Source organism: Neolamprologus multifasciatus, chromosome 20, assembly GCF_963576455.1.
Source record: "Neolamprologus multifasciatus chromosome 20, fNeoMul1.2, whole genome shotgun sequence".
NCBI lineage: Eukaryota > Metazoa > Chordata > Actinopteri > Cichliformes > Cichlidae > Neolamprologus > Neolamprologus multifasciatus.
This window is the reverse complement of record NC_140458.1, coordinates 8,006,840-8,025,122: the sequence shown is the minus strand read 5'-3', so window position 1 is coordinate 8,025,122 and position 18,283 is coordinate 8,006,840. Positions and strand designations below refer to the sequence as shown.

Genomic DNA, 18,283 nt, shown 5'->3' with positions numbered 1-18,283 from the left:
CAACTGTTCAGGCTGTTGCTGGAACCTTGTGAGGGATATTTTCCTCGGCCCAGTTTAGATTCCAACTGTACCAACTGAGTATCGTTTAAACATCAAAGACATTCACATCATAGATGTACAGCCAACAGATCAGAAGCAACTGTGTGATGCTATCATGTAAATATGGACAAAAGATTTTTTCCACTATCTTGCTAAATGCCATGATGAAATAAGGCAGTAATGAAAGCAAGAGTCTAATCTGGTACTAGCAGGGTGTAACTAACAGTGTCCAGTAAGTGTATAATACGGTATCCAACAAGTGCAAATTTAATTGTTAAATAATTTAATAATTGTTAAAATATTTCTTTCCACAGCCATTAATAATGATTGTTAACTATTATTTAAGTCCTTTTTAATCGTGAAAGCTTAACAACTGTTAGCAATGGCTAAAAGACAGCGTTTTGTGAGACTGTTTGTGTATTACAAGGAGGGTACGTTTGGGTAATCACTTCAGAAATCCTGGTAATTTCAAAGGTTTCACAAACTTACATGCAACTGGAACTGGAATTACATCACAATTTCTTTTTCAAGCACTTATGAAGAAAATGAGACCAAACAAGTGTTAATAAAAACCTTTATTTTTCTTTTTTTTTTTCTAAGGTTTTCCAATAGTTGTTTCAAGCTTTTCTTGCCCATTTGACCCACCCAGCCCTGTCCCCCCGCCCCAAGTGTTTCTCTAATGATTCCTCCCAGTTACAACCCATAAGCTCCTCTACGATCAAAATAACCACATCTGTTGAACAACCTGCCACATGGAAGAATGCTACAATAAAACACAAAACACGTGCCCGAAAAAGCCAGAAGAGCAGAGCAGAGAGAATCAAGTATCGGAACGAACACGTTAAAGAGTATTCTTAGGAGGAAATACGCAAGAACTCTAACTAGACAAAAATGGAGTGTTGAGAAACCCAGAACTTAAGAGCAAGCTTGACACATTCAAGTGAAATACCTGAAATACAGCACCAGCTGAGGAAACAGAGCTTGGGAATAAACTGTATATACAGAAGATAGCTGCAGTTTTTTTTGTTCGTTCATTGTCAGATATTCACAGTGACCAGCGAGACTGGACATATAGTGGACACGACTACTCTGCTGGTAAACTGTGGTGCTCATTGTGGTTATAAGCAGCAAGTGAATGCTTACAGCTCATACATTAATGCTATACATATATATACCTATGTACACAGAGTATAAATAAAACCACAACAAAATTCAAACCCAAAAATTTTCATACATCATTCAACACCAAAAGAAAAAAAAAGGGGTTGATTTTCTACTGTTACAATTTAGGAAATCCAATCAAATACTTCATAACTTTACAATTGTCATTTGAAGTGCTCTGCTGCTGGGATAAAGAAATGAACATACAGTCAAATAAAAGAAGACTTAAAAACAAAACTCTACAAAGCCCCCCCTCCCATCCTGTTTTTATTCAAGCTTGCTCTTAAGGATTCCCTGCAGGTTGCCAGTTACAACACCCTTTGCTCAAATCTGTATCAGTTACCTTCATTAGTCCTGATTCTCAGGCATTCTTATATAAGAAACCCATTAAAAAAAATAGGAAATTACTTTGAGGAAAATAAGACCAAGGAATCAAATTTTAATAAAGACTGTTATTTTGATCATAGAGGTATTACAGGTCATCTAGAAAAAACTACAAGTTAGAGAAGAAAAAAAAAGAGGGAGACCAGAGATTTAAAGGGGCAGTGTCTTTAAACAAATATTTTTTCTTAAACGGCTTTCTAGGATTTTTACTAGTGAGGACCTTTTTTTTTTTTCTTTGTTACACTGGAGTGTTCATAAGTGGGAGTGAAACGCATTGATCAACTGGGTGGGATGACAACGTTGCATAGACGAAAAACTAAAATTAGAGCTGTGTGACAAACTGTATTTTGCTTGGAAGTATCCTCTACAACACATCACTGTATTGGCCATAAAGATTTAGTCAGATTTTTAAATGTAGAAGCTTACATACAAAGGAAGTGCAGTTCACTCCCACAATTCCCTTTGAATGCCACTACCTATTCTTAGTTTAGACCCAGTGTACAATGAGAAGCACCGCTCAGGGGAAATCTTAGCAATGCTAGCAGACCTAAAAGTGGTAGGTAGTTTGAGCCTACCGTGGCCATATATAAAGTTTGTTCTGCTCATGTTTTAGATAGAGAGACATGATTGGAAAGCCTGTCAGTGATTAACTAAACACACTTGAAGACTAATGCTATGACAATTTAAAAAGGCCCTTTTTTTGTGAAATGGCATTGAAAGAATACTGTCTCTTTGAATCCTATTAAATCCCTGGGGTTGGAAATGACAAGGGGTCAACTTATATCTGCTTTTTGATGTTTCCACCTCCTCCCACCCTTAACACTAACCCACAGCTACTTCCAGGTTGGTGCTTCAGCCTGACTTTGCTCCAACCAAAGACATCAGTCCATCTGTGCTCATGGACTTGGGGCGCTCCAGGGGGAAGCCCAGGGCTCTACTCCACACCAGCTGGGCCAGCACGCCGAGGGCACGGGACACACCGAAGAGCACAGTGTAGTAGTTCATTTCACTCATTCCATAGTACTGAACATACACACAAACAGGGAAGCAGTCAGTTACTTCGGCATCTGTGATTATTTCAGTTAGATAACAAATGCATGATTATAATCCCAGGTCTTACCTGCAGCAGCACTCCACTGTGAGCATCTACATTGGGCCAGGGGTTCTTGGCCTTACCCTGCTCCAGGAGCACATTGGGTACAATCTTGTAAAGCTGAGCAACCATCTTGAACATGGGGTCACTGGGCAGATGCTTCAGGGCAAACTCACGCTGGCAGGTATAACGTGGATCAGTCTTCCTTAGGACAGCATGGCCATAACCTGGAACCACCTACAGCCAAGAAACATTTTTAACCTGACAGTGCACTCTTCTAGTCTCTCTGACAACTCTAAGTACTCACGAGACCTTCAGAAACGCATTAAGAACTTAAACACACCCATATGGTCAATTTACAATCACTAATTACCCTAGCATGCATGTTTTGGGGAACAAAACCAGAAGAAACCAACCAGGTGCAGAACTTACATGTAAAACAACTTGCTGTTGTTGCTGGTGACATCAACACCGTTCTATCTGTGCTAAAATACTATTATTTTACAAATTCTTTATGGTATACATTAACAATTTTAACCTATTATGAAAGACAAAAACAGAATTTAGTTATTCAGTAAATCAATAAACTAGAATATGAAGGTTTAGATGAAGGTCAGAGTAAATCAGGTGTAAAATATAGTAAATTATAAAAATTGTAATAATAGCAATTTCTTGGTTTTGGAAACAAAAAAACTGTAATTACACAACTTTATTTGTGCCAACATTAAATCAACTACTCCTCTTAGTCCTGTAGGTGAAGGAAGACTATACAAAAAACAATGATGCCATATAAAGTGACAACACTGCTCCAACAATAAGCCACTTGTGTTGATGTTGCTTTCGAGTTACTGCTTTGACAATGGGGTCCTAACAGATTTCACACACTATTAGGGAGATTAGAACCAATTAGAAATGTTTAATGCAGAAAGCCTCATGCCCAAAGTTTCTACTCTTTTAGACAAAAGCCCACCAGGGACTTTTTAAAGTGTTAATTTTTTTTTCTTTTAATAAAGAATCTGGTTTGAGCTCCTCCAAAGGTTCCTAAATCTAGCTGTAACTTCTGGTAGAAACAACTGGACCCCTGACATCCCCAGAAGTGTTATTCTGAAAATGAGTGAGAGTGGAAAATGAAGTCATAATAATAACTATAGTTGTTTGTTTGCAGATGTGGTGCTTATTTACCCTTCCAGACTTGAGTGTGTTCCAGATATAATCCCTCATCCTCTCATCAGACACCTCTCCTCCCAACTCCTTCTGCAGAGCAGTCAGCCACACCAGTACCTCCTGTAGGTGCAGCAAAAACCCACAAAACAAGACAAAACACACATTCATAAGCTAAGTGAATTTTCTGCAGTATTTTTGTTGGCACTGTGTTTGAAATCAAACCAAAAATCATTTTAAGTGTCAATATGTCAAATATGTGAGCAAAGCGCAAACTGAAAGAAAAAATCATTATGAACATTTTAATCTAAAATCATAGGTTATTGTACAACTGCTCATAATAGTTGGTCATATCATATGACTGTATTTAACTAGTTAAGTAGCTAATAAATAAATGAAGCAGGGACAGGCTCCAGCCCCCCTGACACTATAATTGGATAAGCACTTAAGAAAATGGATGGATAGTAATTAAACAGATGCCAAAATTTATTGGAGGAGGTAGAAGGAGCTTTGACAAATTGCTAGCTAATAAAAGTAGGGGAGACCTTTCCTCGGGCGCTGGTAAACAAGCAGTGCTTTGTGAACGTTATTGAACTCTAAAATAATATTTATAATTGAGCACCACAGCAGTTTGACTCTGAACTCTTGGTTCTTTGTCATTTTCACCTTTAGTGTTTGTCTACTGCACTGACCAAAAACAGCCAAGTCCTCAATGATTATGTTGCCATGTTGGCACAAAGGTGACAAGGTTGTTTCAAAAAAAGGCTTCTACCACAGTGGATATTTTGATGTGTGATTAAAAACACAGAAGTGTCTAATAATTTAATGATCCGTTTTATTCAAGTGTTGTGACAATGTGACAGTAAGCTAGTATTCAGAATAGCAGGCCTGTGAAAGTAAAGCTAAATAGCAGAACTTGCTCATCGCTAATATGCGAAATAAACTCTAACCCATCTATATGCTACAGAAGAGATCTATGAGATTATAAAGGCATTAAATTCTTATGAACCAACCATTAAACTACACGTTAAACTTGTTTTCAGTTTTTTTCCCCATCAGATTTCAGTTTTTTGGTAAAAATCAAATAATTAAAGTGTTGTATGTAGTGTTTTTGGAACAATTGTAATAAACTGACTGAAATAAAAATCATTATCACATAATAGATATCACATAAACTGCAGTCTTCCTAATAAAAATGCTTTCTTTATAAAAAGATGAATGGGGGATTAACTTGGGATCTCCAAGTTGTTTCTATCAAATCTCAGTGTGAAAACAGAATGAAAATGATGATCTGTGCATTACTAACCTGATTGGCCAGGCCATGGAGAGGACCGGCCAAACCATTCATGGCAGCGCTGAAGGACAGGTAGGGGTCAGACAGGGCACTCCCCACTAGGTGGCTAGTGTGAGCACTGACATTGCCTCCTTCATGATCACTACAATTTTACAAACACACAAAAACACATAGTAATGAACACATTAAAATTTTAATTCTAACAGTAAGGTTTCTAGAGTGTTCCATTTAAGTCTACACCAGCATCTGCTACACATCATCACAATGGCAAACAGTAACACTGGGGAGGCTGGAGAGTTGTCAATCCTTTTTATCTGAGTAGAACCATCTGTGTGGGACATAAATTGAATTTACTCTTTTGTCTGTTTTTTTCAGTGCACATATCCTGCATGGCATGTTTGATTGCTAAACAAACTGCAGACTGTGTAAACCCATATCTATTTTTATTGTATATTGCATCAAATTCAGGATAAGAGGACTGCTGTCACAGTAAAAAGCAGGAATTTCTCCACATAAATAACTAAAGATGCTACTTTCTTGGTTAAATTTCTTTTCTTTTCTTTTTTAAATCTAGCATTTCTTTTGAGACAAGAAAAAGCCTCGCTGCTCTAACCTCTGTCTGTCTGTCTGATAATAGCAATTTTATTTATATACATGCGCCTTAGCAACAGTGGATTCTGTTTATCCAGGAGCACTGAGATTCATTACTTGAGCACTCAAACCTTAAAGCCTTTGCACATCATTGCACACTCAGGTTGGATGGTCTGTTTTGTCATGTTGTAGCAGTGTTGGGTAAGTTACTTTAAAAAAGTGATTAATTACTAATTACTTAATCAATATTGTATTTAAAATACTTATCTAATTACTGTGTCAGAAAAGTAACTTAATTACTCAATAAGTAATTTAACTAAATACATTTTAAAATCCCTATAAACCTTGAGTGGACAAACAATAAAAATTAAACTCTTTAAATAATAAATACATTTTCTGAAAGACGGAGACTCTACAGTACGCAGCAGTAGCATCTCTTCCACAATGTAGCCTGCAATCATTTTTTAAGCTCACCTTCAGACGCTTTCTGTGCTGCTGAAGTAAAATCAAGTTTTGCCTGCTTAGCAGGAGTTGCCGCGCTGTTATCCATGGATGATGAACAAGGATCACTCAGAAGTGTTCGTCTATGCGCTCGTGTCAGGCGCTTCAGTAGATTACTTGTGCTATTAACAACGGCCGATAGTTTTTTCTCCCCAGGACATAGCTTACATATTACTGTAATGTTCTTGTCTGCTTGTTTCAGAAAAGTGAAGTGACGGGAATATTTCCATTTCATAAAACAGCCACACGCTTCAGCCTAGTCCGACATCTTCCGCTTTAAAATATGACCATGCAGCAAACTGGCGCGAAATGACGTGCAGCTGCACTACAGCGATGTTAAAGCGGCAGAGTTTACTTCTACGTTTAGAAGATAAATTATTGAAATTAAATAATAATATTCAGCGAGTTTAATTATTTTACAATGTAACGCAAGTACATTGTAAGTAACTGTGATTAAAATACCTAAAAATGAACAGTAATCAGTTACTCTACTTTTTCAGTGGAAAAGTAATTTAATTACAGTAACTTGTTACTTTAGTAACGCATTACACCCAACACTGTGTCGTAGACTACACTACTATATATATTCCTATTTACAATACTATTCTCAGTCAGCTCCCATCTTACTTAACTGACCTACATCAATCAAAAAGTCTGGGAAGAGTTTTTGCTTCTGTCCATATTAAAATTGGAGAAACAGTCATTACATTTGCAGCTCCTTCCACCTGGATTAAGCAACGAATTCAACTAAGCTTGAGAAGAAAAAAAAAGAAAAAGGTCATGCTAAATAAATTTAAGGTCACTTTAGGAAACCTGTAGGTAGTTACCTCAGGCTGTGTTATAACTACTGCTTCTGTTTGTAATAGTTTGGTTAGTTTTGATGGTCAGATGATGAAAAAAAAACAAAAAAAAACTTTAAATTCCCTCACACTTGGCCAAGTCATCCTCATCAGTAATCAATCAAACCAAGTAGTGACATAATGTCATGCTGTCTAACTCCAGATAGGTTTGCGAGTTTCATTCTCATCTTTTCGACATCTCACTTAACATCTCTAATTCTTAGATTAAAAAGGCAAGACTTTGATTCAAGTGTTACTAGAAAAAAAACAAGATTAAATCCAACTTGTTTTATGTAAAAAGGCATCTTAAGTTGCACCTGTGGATAGTGAGGTAGAGCCTCATAAGCTCAGTGAACTGGGGATCACTGTAGCCCAGCATGTTGGTGAAGTTGTGGGACCAGTCGAGGTTGGAGTCGATAGCTCCGATACTGCTGCCTTCACGGTTCAGGTTACGGTAGATCTTGGCAGCAATGCAGGGGAGCTTGGCAATCAAGTCCATAGAATCTTCATAGATAAACTTTAAAAAAGATAATAGATAAATTACACAACAAGAAAAGACCACATGAAACCAAACTGAAAGTGTTCTTGTGTCTAAAGTGATTCAGTCTCTTGAGCAAAAAAAAATTCTGTTAGTCCATATTTTTCAAAAAAAAGGTATTCGTGTAAACTCACCTCCCAGTACTTGGACTTGTGGACTCCCTCAGAGTAGGCCCGTGCAAAGCTGCTCTCACTGTTCAGAGCTGTAATGGCAGCGCTGAACTGGGACATGGGGTGCAGATTTGTGGGGAAATTATCCAACATGGTGACAACATGAGAGGGAAGTGCTGCTCTCTTTGCCCACTCTTTGGACACCCAGTTCACCTGGAAAGAAAGATGGACACAAAATAAATAGATGAGGCAGAAATCTCAGAAAACTCTTCGATCAATAAGGAGACAAATGTGTGTTGAGAATAAACATTTCCTCCTTGGCTGATTTGAGCAGATATGAGATGCAGGAAGAACAGATGGAGAGGTGCGCTTGAAAGTTGCAAGCAGGTGAAAGGAGCATAGGTTGTCCTCATATCATTCTGTAAGGAGATAGTTGGCAGCAATAAAATCCCTATAGATTGTTTTTACAACTGAGAAACAAGATACAACCTCTAGTTTATACACGCCAAATTTCTGCCGTCATACAATCTCCAGCTAACATGAGCTAGAAACAGTTTTTCTTAGATATCGACTTTGGTTATTGATTCCCTGTAAAAATCAAGATTATTCTTGTATCTACTTTCTAAAAATCTCACAGCTCCATATCGAAAACTTCACTCAGCCTTACTTGTGCTTCTCAGAGCTTTTAAATTAACATAAGTAGCTTTTTTCACCGGCAGATGCTGTACAAAAAACTAAATACTGATGATTACAATTAGGGGGATAGGTTAATTGATTAATCCAAATTGCCTATAGGTGTGAATGCAGGACTGAATGTGAGCGCGAATGGTTGTCTATCTCTGTGTGTTAGCCCTGCGACTTGTCCAGGGCGTACCCCACCTCTCGCCCTATGACAGCTGGAATAGGCTCCAGCGCCCCCCGCAAACGTGAAAAGGAAAAGCGGAAGCGAATTGATGGATGGATTGATTGATACAATTAGGGCTGGCTTAGTTGATTCTGACTCTTGCTGCTACATGGGCCTATGTTGCTGAGACCTCTAAATTCACAGAGCACCTGTCTTGTGCTGTTCTGTATTTCACTCTGCAAGCATTTATTTATTATAGTATTGTATGTCATTTGCTTCTATTTTCTTTCTTGTAGTTTGTGCATTTTGTTCTGTCCTCACTGTCCCTGTACCTTTTCTGCAAACATTACAAATCTTTGAGTTTAAAACTGCATGCATTTCATCAACAGTGACTGGCCCTACCAACCTGCCCAGAAGTTATTATTGTTGTGTCATTTGGTTTGTAAAATGCTCATCTTCGCTTTCCTCAACCCAACCAATCAAGGCAGACTGCCACACACACAGAGCCTGTTTTTTTATACTCCCCACTGCAAACAGGTTCTTGCTCAAGGGTGGGGTTTTTTTTTTTGCCTTAAGTGATTCTCAAAATTTTGGTGACTCAGTGCAAATATATTTTTACAGGCTGCACAAGAGAAATGCTCACGTCAAGACATTTAGTATAATATATCACTTCAGTTGGTTGTTTGTGTGCATTTGTCACTTTTTCACCGAGTTAGCTTTTAAACTACTGTTAAGGTACTATTTCTTTTATTGTGAACGTAAAGAAAAATTAAATGTAGATGATAACTAGAAACAACTGAAATTAAGACATTTCTGAGTTAAAGATTACTACCGTAATTGTCGGGCTATAAGCTGCTACTTTTTGCACAAGCTTTGAACCCTGTGGCTTTTAGTCAGGTGGGGCTTTTCTATGGATTGTCCATGATTTTTGTGATATTGTAAGAGGATTTGTTTTGTTTGTTCCGCTGTTGTACGGCACTACGTTGCCTGGCGGAACCCCGATACACACAGTATCGGGGTTCAAGAGTGGTATGTTGGTCACATGTCCGTTCGCCAGGCAACGTAATCCCGTACAAAGTAGTGCAAAAAACAAACTTCAAAGTAGCGCTACGCGTTCAGTGGGAGGGGTGGATGACGAGCGGTGATAAACTTGCGAAAAGCAAGTTATGCCCAACTCCACCAGTGGATTCTGACAGCGTGGAAAAGTGTGAAAACATCCATGATCACCAACGGATTTCGAAGGGCTGGACTGCTGCATGATGGAGAGGAGGACACCGCCACGGCCCTTCTGAGGGTGTTCGACTCTGACACTGACGACGAGGATTTCTTTGATTTTGAAAGTGACAACGAAGGAGAGAAGCGGAGAGTGGATGACGTAGCCATCCTGAGCCTGTTCGTTTCCGACACTGGAGAAGAGGACTTTGGTGGTTTTAGTGCGCAGGAAGAAGAGAAAGACGGTGGTGAATGACTGACTTTTCTTCTTGTTAAAGCCGTGTCACTGCACCTGAGCCTAAAGGGTAGTCCGAATCTATTTTTCTGGTGTGCTGTAGGTTATTGTTATGTACTACATTTGTTACTCATTTATGAAGCACAGTACATGTTTCGTACTTGTAATTACCGGTACTTGTACATCTACCTAAAAAGTTATGCAAATATGTACCCATAACTTGTTTTCAAAATATTAATAAAAGGGATGTGTCTCCAAACAGCCATCTCTTTCCTAACAATTCCCTTGCATATTCCCCGTGCATATTCTCTTACATATGATAAGTCAACATTGAAACACCTGCGGCTTTTAGTCAGGTGCGGCTAATGTATGTACAAAACAGGATTTTCCCCTGATTTTAGCTTGTGCGGCTAATATTCAGGTGCGCTTTGTAGTCCAGAAAATACAGTATATAAATTCTTTCCTTGACAAGGCCATTGAATTTTTTTTTTAACAAGGATGGCAGTTTGCACTTTGAGAAGAACCAAGGTTAAAATTTAATGTGCCTTGAGCCTTTGTACATTTGTATCTGTCATTACATAAATACACTTGAACTGAACACACGCCAAGCATCTTGTTATTCACGTTTCCATGATGCAAAAGAAAATGTCGTGACTCACGACCTTAACTGATCCAGGTGCCAAAGTCACCTTATTTACTGCACTGCAAGAATATTCAGTTTTGATGAAGCATTCTGAAGAGATTTGACAGCGTCTGACATACCATGACAGATACCTGCTCACTGAAACTCCAGTAGACAACAACATTTTACGACAATAACTTCTTGCATCGACTCACCTGCTCCTCAGTTGGGATCTGTCCTGTGACCAGCAGCCAGAAAAGACCCTCGGGCAGTGGCTCCTCACCTCCTGGAGCTTTAGGCAGCAGCTTCTGACACTCTGGAATACTGTAGCCCCTGAAGCGGATGCCCTGATTATCAAAGTAGAGACGAGAGGGGAGAGAAGATGTTGAAGTAAATGTTATTTGTGATAATTAGCTACATATTCCTGTTATCATCAAATGCACAATCAATTGAGTGCTGGCAAGCTGCATCTCTACCAATGAATATTGATGATTCAATGCCTCAGAGTGCCACAGCTTTGGCCAGAAAGCAATCAACTCAAGTGCCTACAGGGAATGCTGATGCGTATGCAGTTAAGAATAAAATAACAGAAAAAAAGCTTACCATAATAATACCTTGTGCTTTTTGTGTTTAGAGTCTGACTGATAACATGTTTGTTCAAAAACCTTATCTGATTTAAATTTAAGATATCATGCCATGCCAGTGCAGCTTTCTGGCTGCTGCCTTTTCTACATTACTTTCAAGAACTCTCCGCACAGAGCAAGTGGTCACTGCTATGAGAACTTACACTATGCACTCTGCGCTTTTGTCATCGATGTTGAACGTGAGCAGAGAGCAACCATTAATTTCTAATATAGATTAACCTGAATTTCAAGCTATGCAGTTATCAGCAATTTTCAACAGGAGAGTCAATAATTTTTAAGGAGAACAAGAGGAAGTATGCTTGTTGTTAACAGAGTATCTGAAGCATGTGAGGGAAGTCAATCACTGAACAACCTGAATTGATGTGCATGACAGTATGCCAAGTAAATTCATTTTAGGCCTGAAACCAATTTTATGCGGTACACAGCGCTCAAAAATCTGTCAAAAAATGTTTTAGTACGACTTTGGTAAGCTACAAAGCCGCACCGCTTGATGGATTGTCAGAACATTAAGACTACCGTAGTCAGGAGCCTGGTGGAGTAATACGTACAGTGCTTCAACATAATTTTACCGTATTGTGTCTGTGGCACTTATGTGTATGAAGCAGATTTTAAACTCAAGGCTATCTGACTGTTTTGTTTCGCTTAATCTGTCTTATAATCCCGTGCACCTTATGGTCTGAAAAGTACGTATTTGACTTATTTATTTGGCACACTGCAGTTTCATGTTGCAAAGCACCTCTTTTAACTTTTGTGGATATTATACGTGGTTATGCTGAGGATACGTCAGCCCATTTCCACTGGAAATGCCTTTTGGTTAAACTGTCAGCAAGGAATTTGCGTTTGCACTGTTACATTTTTTACATGGCTTTAATGCACATAAAAAACAGCTGCTTTTTTAAGTGAAAATAAAGTTATGGGGGTTTTGAGTTGTGGAGTTGCAACATATTTTGTCTTGCATCAATTAAAACGTCAGTTATATAGTTATCGCAAATTTTCAAATATATAACATGATAAATATTTATGGCCATATTGCCCTGCCCTACTTTGCAGTACTGACTTGATCACAAGTCGTTCTGTTTCTAAACAACCTCAAACCTAGTGTTTGAGGTTGTCTTGCAACCCCCCCCCCCCCTTTTTTTTTTTTAAATATAAATGTACCAACAAACGCAGGCACTAATAGATCTGCAATAATATATCAGTGTATTCTCTGTGGCTCTGATACTGACCTCCTCAGGATCCAACACAGAGGTTTCATACACCAGACCCTTCATTCCCCTCATACCCCCATAGACCTATGGATGAAAACAAACAAAAACATGGAATGACATTCAGAAAATTGTCTTGTCAATAATATATATAAACAGCCATGTGTGTTTGTAGTAACCAAGTTACGCTATACTGGACTTTAAAACCTTTTATCTACTGATTATTTTTATCAGTAGACCATTTCAGAAGCTCACCTCTTTGATTTTGCTATCAGTGTTCACCAAATGTCTTTATAAAGGCAGGAAGAAACATCCTAAATACTATTCAGGTTTGTAATTCTGCACACAGAAATAAGTTAATAGACACTGAATGCATTATTGCCGTGACACATGAAGCTCAACTTAAATCTACAATGCAACAAGTTAGATGCAGTGTTTGATAGATGGAAGAGGATAGATTTGTTGCAGTGGTGTGTGTGTGTGTGTGTGTGTGTGTGTGTGTGTGCGCGCGTGCGAGAGAAAAAGTGCAAGTGCCAGTTTACAGTGGAGGTTTGAGAGTCAGCTCAAATATGCCTGTTGGCAGGAAGCAGCACAATTTGTGACCTTTGAGGGAGATGACCGAACAGTGATACCTGGCACAGTAAACAAGACCAGGCAGGCCTAGATGGATTATGTGCAGCTAACATGCCACAGCTAATCTGCATCAAGGTAAAGCCCAAATGCTCCTCCCTGAATTAATATAATCGATCTGAGGAATCCAGCTCAGTGCCTCACTTGTGTGAGGGTCTTATTTTATTCAGCTCACTAAACGTGTGCAAAAATCTCTGCCACTTACCATGTCTACAGTAATCTGCCCTATGTTGGTTTTCCCATACTGTTGTTTGAAGTTCTTGATCCTGGTCTGTTCTTTAGGAATGAGGTCTGAGAGGACATCCTTCAGATTCTGTAAAAGACGATGTTTACTCTTTAATGCCCTTGAATAAACATTCAGCCTTAAAATAGACTACATTCCCTTGTGATCCGTGATTAAACAAACTTTATGCAAACATTTCAGGAAAAAAATGATTTGTTGCTCCACAAATGTCAATATCTTCACAGAGATCACAGAGTAAGGACCAATGTCTCTTCCAAAGGTTGTTAACACAAACAGTAAAACTACAGAACAGCTATATAAAACAAGCAGAAAACAGTGGAGTAAATTAAATGCACTTACTGTTGTTGATGCGCTGGCATTTCTGGCAGCCACAAATAGGAAAGAGGCATTCTGCAGAACATATTAGGAAATACAATTTGGATTGTTAGTACAACAAAACACACACACAAAACAACATTATAGCAATAACAGAATTTCTAGACTACCTACTGCTTGTATTTAAAATGAAACAACCTTGGAGGTCCTTAAAAGCTACAAAACATTTCTAAGGATAATACTGCAATCAGTCTGTGAGTGAAATGGCTCCAACTCTGTAGTAAGCAATATACATGTTAAACGAATCACAGTGTTTTTACCAAGTGTACAGAAACTTTTACACAGGAAAAAAAACATTTTCTATAATAGTCAAAGGAGCTTGCAAAGAAAAGCGTCTGGAGCTTGCTTTTCTTTGCAAGCTCCTTTGACTACGATGACCTGGATGACTGAGAACCTTCACAGACATTTTCTATAATAATTTTTTTCTCTTTTTTTGATTTCCCACAGTAACAATTGTTCTTATTGTGGTCCAGAAAAAAAATGACACTACAAGCAAACAGTATTATATTTATATAATACTGCATGCTTGTTTTGTCCACAGCACTAGCACGGCTGTCACTCAGGAGGTAGAGCTACTAATTGGAAGGTCAGTAGTTCGGTTAGAGGCTCCTCCTCCAAATGTTAATATATCCTTGTGCAAGACTGGTGCTACACCAATATTACACTGATTGTTACAAGCACAAGCCCATTTCCATTTATACTTTCATCAAACAATTTCTGAACACTAACCATTACATGGTACCAAATACATATCGGCTACTGATGTTGGTAAATGCCATCTTATTTTTTTTAATATGACGATAACAGTGTAGAGCACCATATTTTCAGTAACAATGTTTGTTTGCTGTACAGGTGCCTGCCTAATACATATAATTACAGGTTCTTTCTAGCATTTTACCTATTAAAGTGTACCTTGTAGCATAATACATAGCTTTCACTAAACTAAGCAGTTATTCAGAGTACTTTCTCCATTTTCATCATCATTTTCTAACTGCCACTCAAACTTGCCCAAAATTTAGAGTTAAAAAAACAACAACACTTATAACTGGGTAGTTCACAGTACATGGTCTGCAACAAAGAGCCACTAGTGACAGCCATTTCAGGGCATTCTGCACCTGATACCTTCAAAGCCTGACAACCTGGCCAAAAAAAAAGAAAAAAAAAAAAAAAACGGATCACAAACTGGGGCTTTGTGTTATCTGCCAAAACTGTGGAGATGTTCCAAGTCACACAAATATTACCCCGCCTCTTTCAAACAGCACAGTGTGCACCTTTTCTAAAAACCTCACACCACAATCTCATTATAATATAAACAAATTATTCGCGCTCGTGTGTCATTTCTAGTTTGTTTTTTTCACAATGTTAATGCTGGTGTAAAACAATCAGACTGGTCCTGTAAAGCCAGGAAAAGTACATCTACTCTTATTCTTTCAGATCTAACTGTTGGTAAAATGTAAACCAGCCATTACATGTATCCAAGGGGCAAATCCAGAGTGAAGCAACCTAATTACAAACTAGGAAAAGATGCCTCCTTCCTTTCATGTCAAGGCATGAATTTAAAAAAAAAAAAAAAAGTGTTTATGAAAGTACTCTTAATGGAAACTCATTAATAGTAGTGAGAAGTTCAGCTGGCTGTCTCACTCACTAGTGAAATACAACTCCTGTGTGTTCATTTAAACATATCAGTAGATTATCAATGGGCAGGAGACAGTTACTCCTCATAACCACAACCGTTTTGAATAATCAGGACCATCAAGGCTCAGCGAAACAAAAAGGTAGGGTGCGTCACTACATACACAGTTTACCCAGCTGAGCATCAGGGAGATTATGTAACAGCTCAGTGTCTTAAATATAGAGCACCAGTTAAACTCACTCACTCCCAACTGTCCATCAGCCAGGGTTAAAGAGCAACTACAAAAATTACTCCACACAAAAAGGCAACCCCTCCAGAGGCTGTGTTTAGAAGAAACACATGATGCTTGAGTGATTAGCAACAAAGCCATCCTCTCTATGGACAAACAAATCAAAACAGACATCTTGGTATAAGGAATACACATTTTAATGACATTTAAATCTAGAGGTACTTAAAACAATCCCCCTTTTCAAAAGATGAAATGATCTGAAGCAAGAAAAAAATAAATCATGAGACTCTCCTTTATAAGACTTCATTGTGTCACTAAAAATCACATGACTTTCATAGTTCAGACACATACGTTCTTATGTAACTACAGCTTACTAATAAATCTCCAGAGCAACGATTACAAATGATAAGAGAGAAAGGTAACTGTGACATAGGTGAGCTCCCCTCATATGATAGAGATTTCAAAGAAAGAGAGACACTACTTAGTCGCCATGACTGAAAAATTATCTCTATTATTTCAGTAGTAGGAGACTTGACTTGATATGGCAACCAAGTAGTTCATACTGAGAGGTCACTGGAGTAAAGCAGTGGACTAAGGTCACTGGAAGGGTACTTTAAGATTGACAGGCTGGCCAAAGCATATTTTAAATGATTTAATTAAAACAAAGTCATTTATCTGTTCAAATAATCACATTTTTTCAATGGACATTACAGCAATATGCTCTTCCAAATGCAATTGGATTTTACCCTAATGTTGGATATTTACAAAAACATAAGATACAAAATGTGCCCTGCCCATTTCATAAACCATAAATCTTATTTCTGTCTCCATGTCAAGATAAAGCCACATTTAACCGGTTAATCTCCAATCTCACAGACAAAACCCAGACTGCTGCTGATGGGATTATATCATCAATCATGCAATTTTACCATTAGAAACAGAACACCACAGGGGATCTCTAGTTGTCAATGTAATTATTTTAATGAATACCTAATTGTCCTAGCTCAGAGTATGACTATGCTTCATCTACCTTTAACATTTTCCAAGCAGCCACATCCTAGTTTTAAAGGCAGAAAATAAAAATGGTGTTATATGCCCTTACAAAACACTTTCATTTAAGGGAAAATAAAACAGTTTACAATGAAAGAACCCTGACTTCCTCCACTGTAGTCAACCTTCATGCCTGTCCTTGACCATGGACATCTTCAAGATTGTGGGGTGTACCTATAAATACTTCTGCAGTTAAACCACGTCTAATAAACAACATTTTATACTCATCACTGCTCTTTTTGAAAAGGTTGAATGGACTTCCTTCCCGTCAAGAATTAAAAGCTATTTTATGGTATTCATTTGTAAAGCTTTCAAACCATCCCATAACTATTATATTATTAACCACACAACATAATAAATACTTCACCTCTTAACCCCAGATGTTCCAAAGGTATGCACCCTTCTACCTTGTAAGTAGTATAATCTCTCCCTTTAGATATCATAAAGTTTTATTATATGATTTTTGCAGCTTTTTTTCGCTGTAATTGTCTGCTGACTGCCTCTTCATAGCTCTTATTTTAAGAGAGGTCTTTTCAGTGGACCTAACCTGATTACATAAAAATTGATTTATGAAAAATGATTTACACCGGCTATTCAGCTGTATTTTAAACATATAAGCATTATATGGTTGGTTAAAATCTTAATATAAAGATCAACTGCGATGGTGAATAAACACTGAGTTTAAAGTGAATTTAAAAGAAAATACAATTTTATGTTATTACGCTATACTACAAATAGTTAGAAACTCGTAGCGTAAAGTTAAGAGTTTGCTCTGTGGTGGTTGGACATACATACCACAGTTATGACACTACAAGGCCAACATGAGTGTAATGATTCATGCGCTATCGTTAGCTAACAAGATACGAGATACACGGTTTCTGTCTCTGAATAATATCTACGAAAAACAGGGTCCATACATTACTATGATTAAAGTTCTTGTCAGTGTTTAAGCAAATTGCAAAAAACTCGGCCAATTGCATTTCACAATGTGGTTGACAGGGCTAAGCTAGCCTGTTAGCTACCAAACCCGACGTTAGCTTAAAGGAAACGTCCACAGATTTAACCAAGAAAGAGGCATCGAGGCTCATTCTGTTTCTCTTACCTTTGAATTAAGTAGTTTGGGCGCTAGCCTGGTGACAGTGAGGAACGACATTGTGTCTGTCTAAAAGTCTTGTTTCCAGTTATTCTTTACAACTAAGACAGCCGCTGCCAGTGCACCGCGGACCTGGTTGAAGGTGCCCCTCCAGAAAGCAGAAGGTTGAAGAGGGATTCAGGCCCGCATTTACAAACAGCGTTGATTGGACAACGGGCTGGATCGGCGCACTTACGTAAAGGCATCTGATTGGTTTACATACCGTTGAGGTTATTTTCATTGGATAGAGATTCTCCTTCAACCTGTGACAAGGGCTGAATATCAGGCTGTGTTCACAAACACTGGCATTATAAAAACGCGCAATTATTTAGCTTAATCTGACAAATCGAACAAATTGAAGGATTTTTCTTCTAAAATGATCTTTATCCTTCCTATTGTTCAGATGCAGTTAAAGAGCTTTTTTGTGAGGCTACAGTAACATATACTTAACATTTAAGTCTTCACAATGTTAATAAGTGGTATTCAGATAAAAGGACAACAGCAACATAGTGTAGTT

At 38.1% G+C, this 18,283-nt stretch overlaps 1 protein-coding gene across 1 annotated transcript; it reads right to left on the bottom strand.

The window, feature by feature from the left end:
- Positions 1-596: 596 nt before the first annotated feature.
- On the bottom strand, positions 597-17,905 carry cs (citrate synthase). Its single transcript, XM_085144583.1, has 11 exons — positions 17,737-17,905; positions 13,687-13,737; positions 13,309-13,416; positions 12,495-12,560; positions 10,840-10,971; positions 7,736-7,924; positions 7,381-7,580; positions 5,145-5,274; positions 3,860-3,961; positions 2,705-2,914; positions 597-2,607 (listed from the first exon to the last, which is right to left on the bottom strand). Exons 1-11 carry the CDS (start codon positions 17,785-17,787, stop codon positions 2,437-2,439), a joined length of 1,410 nt encoding a protein of 469 aa, XP_085000709.1. The 5' UTR covers positions 17,788-17,905; the 3' UTR covers positions 597-2,436.
- Positions 17,906-18,283: the final 378 nt, after the last annotated feature.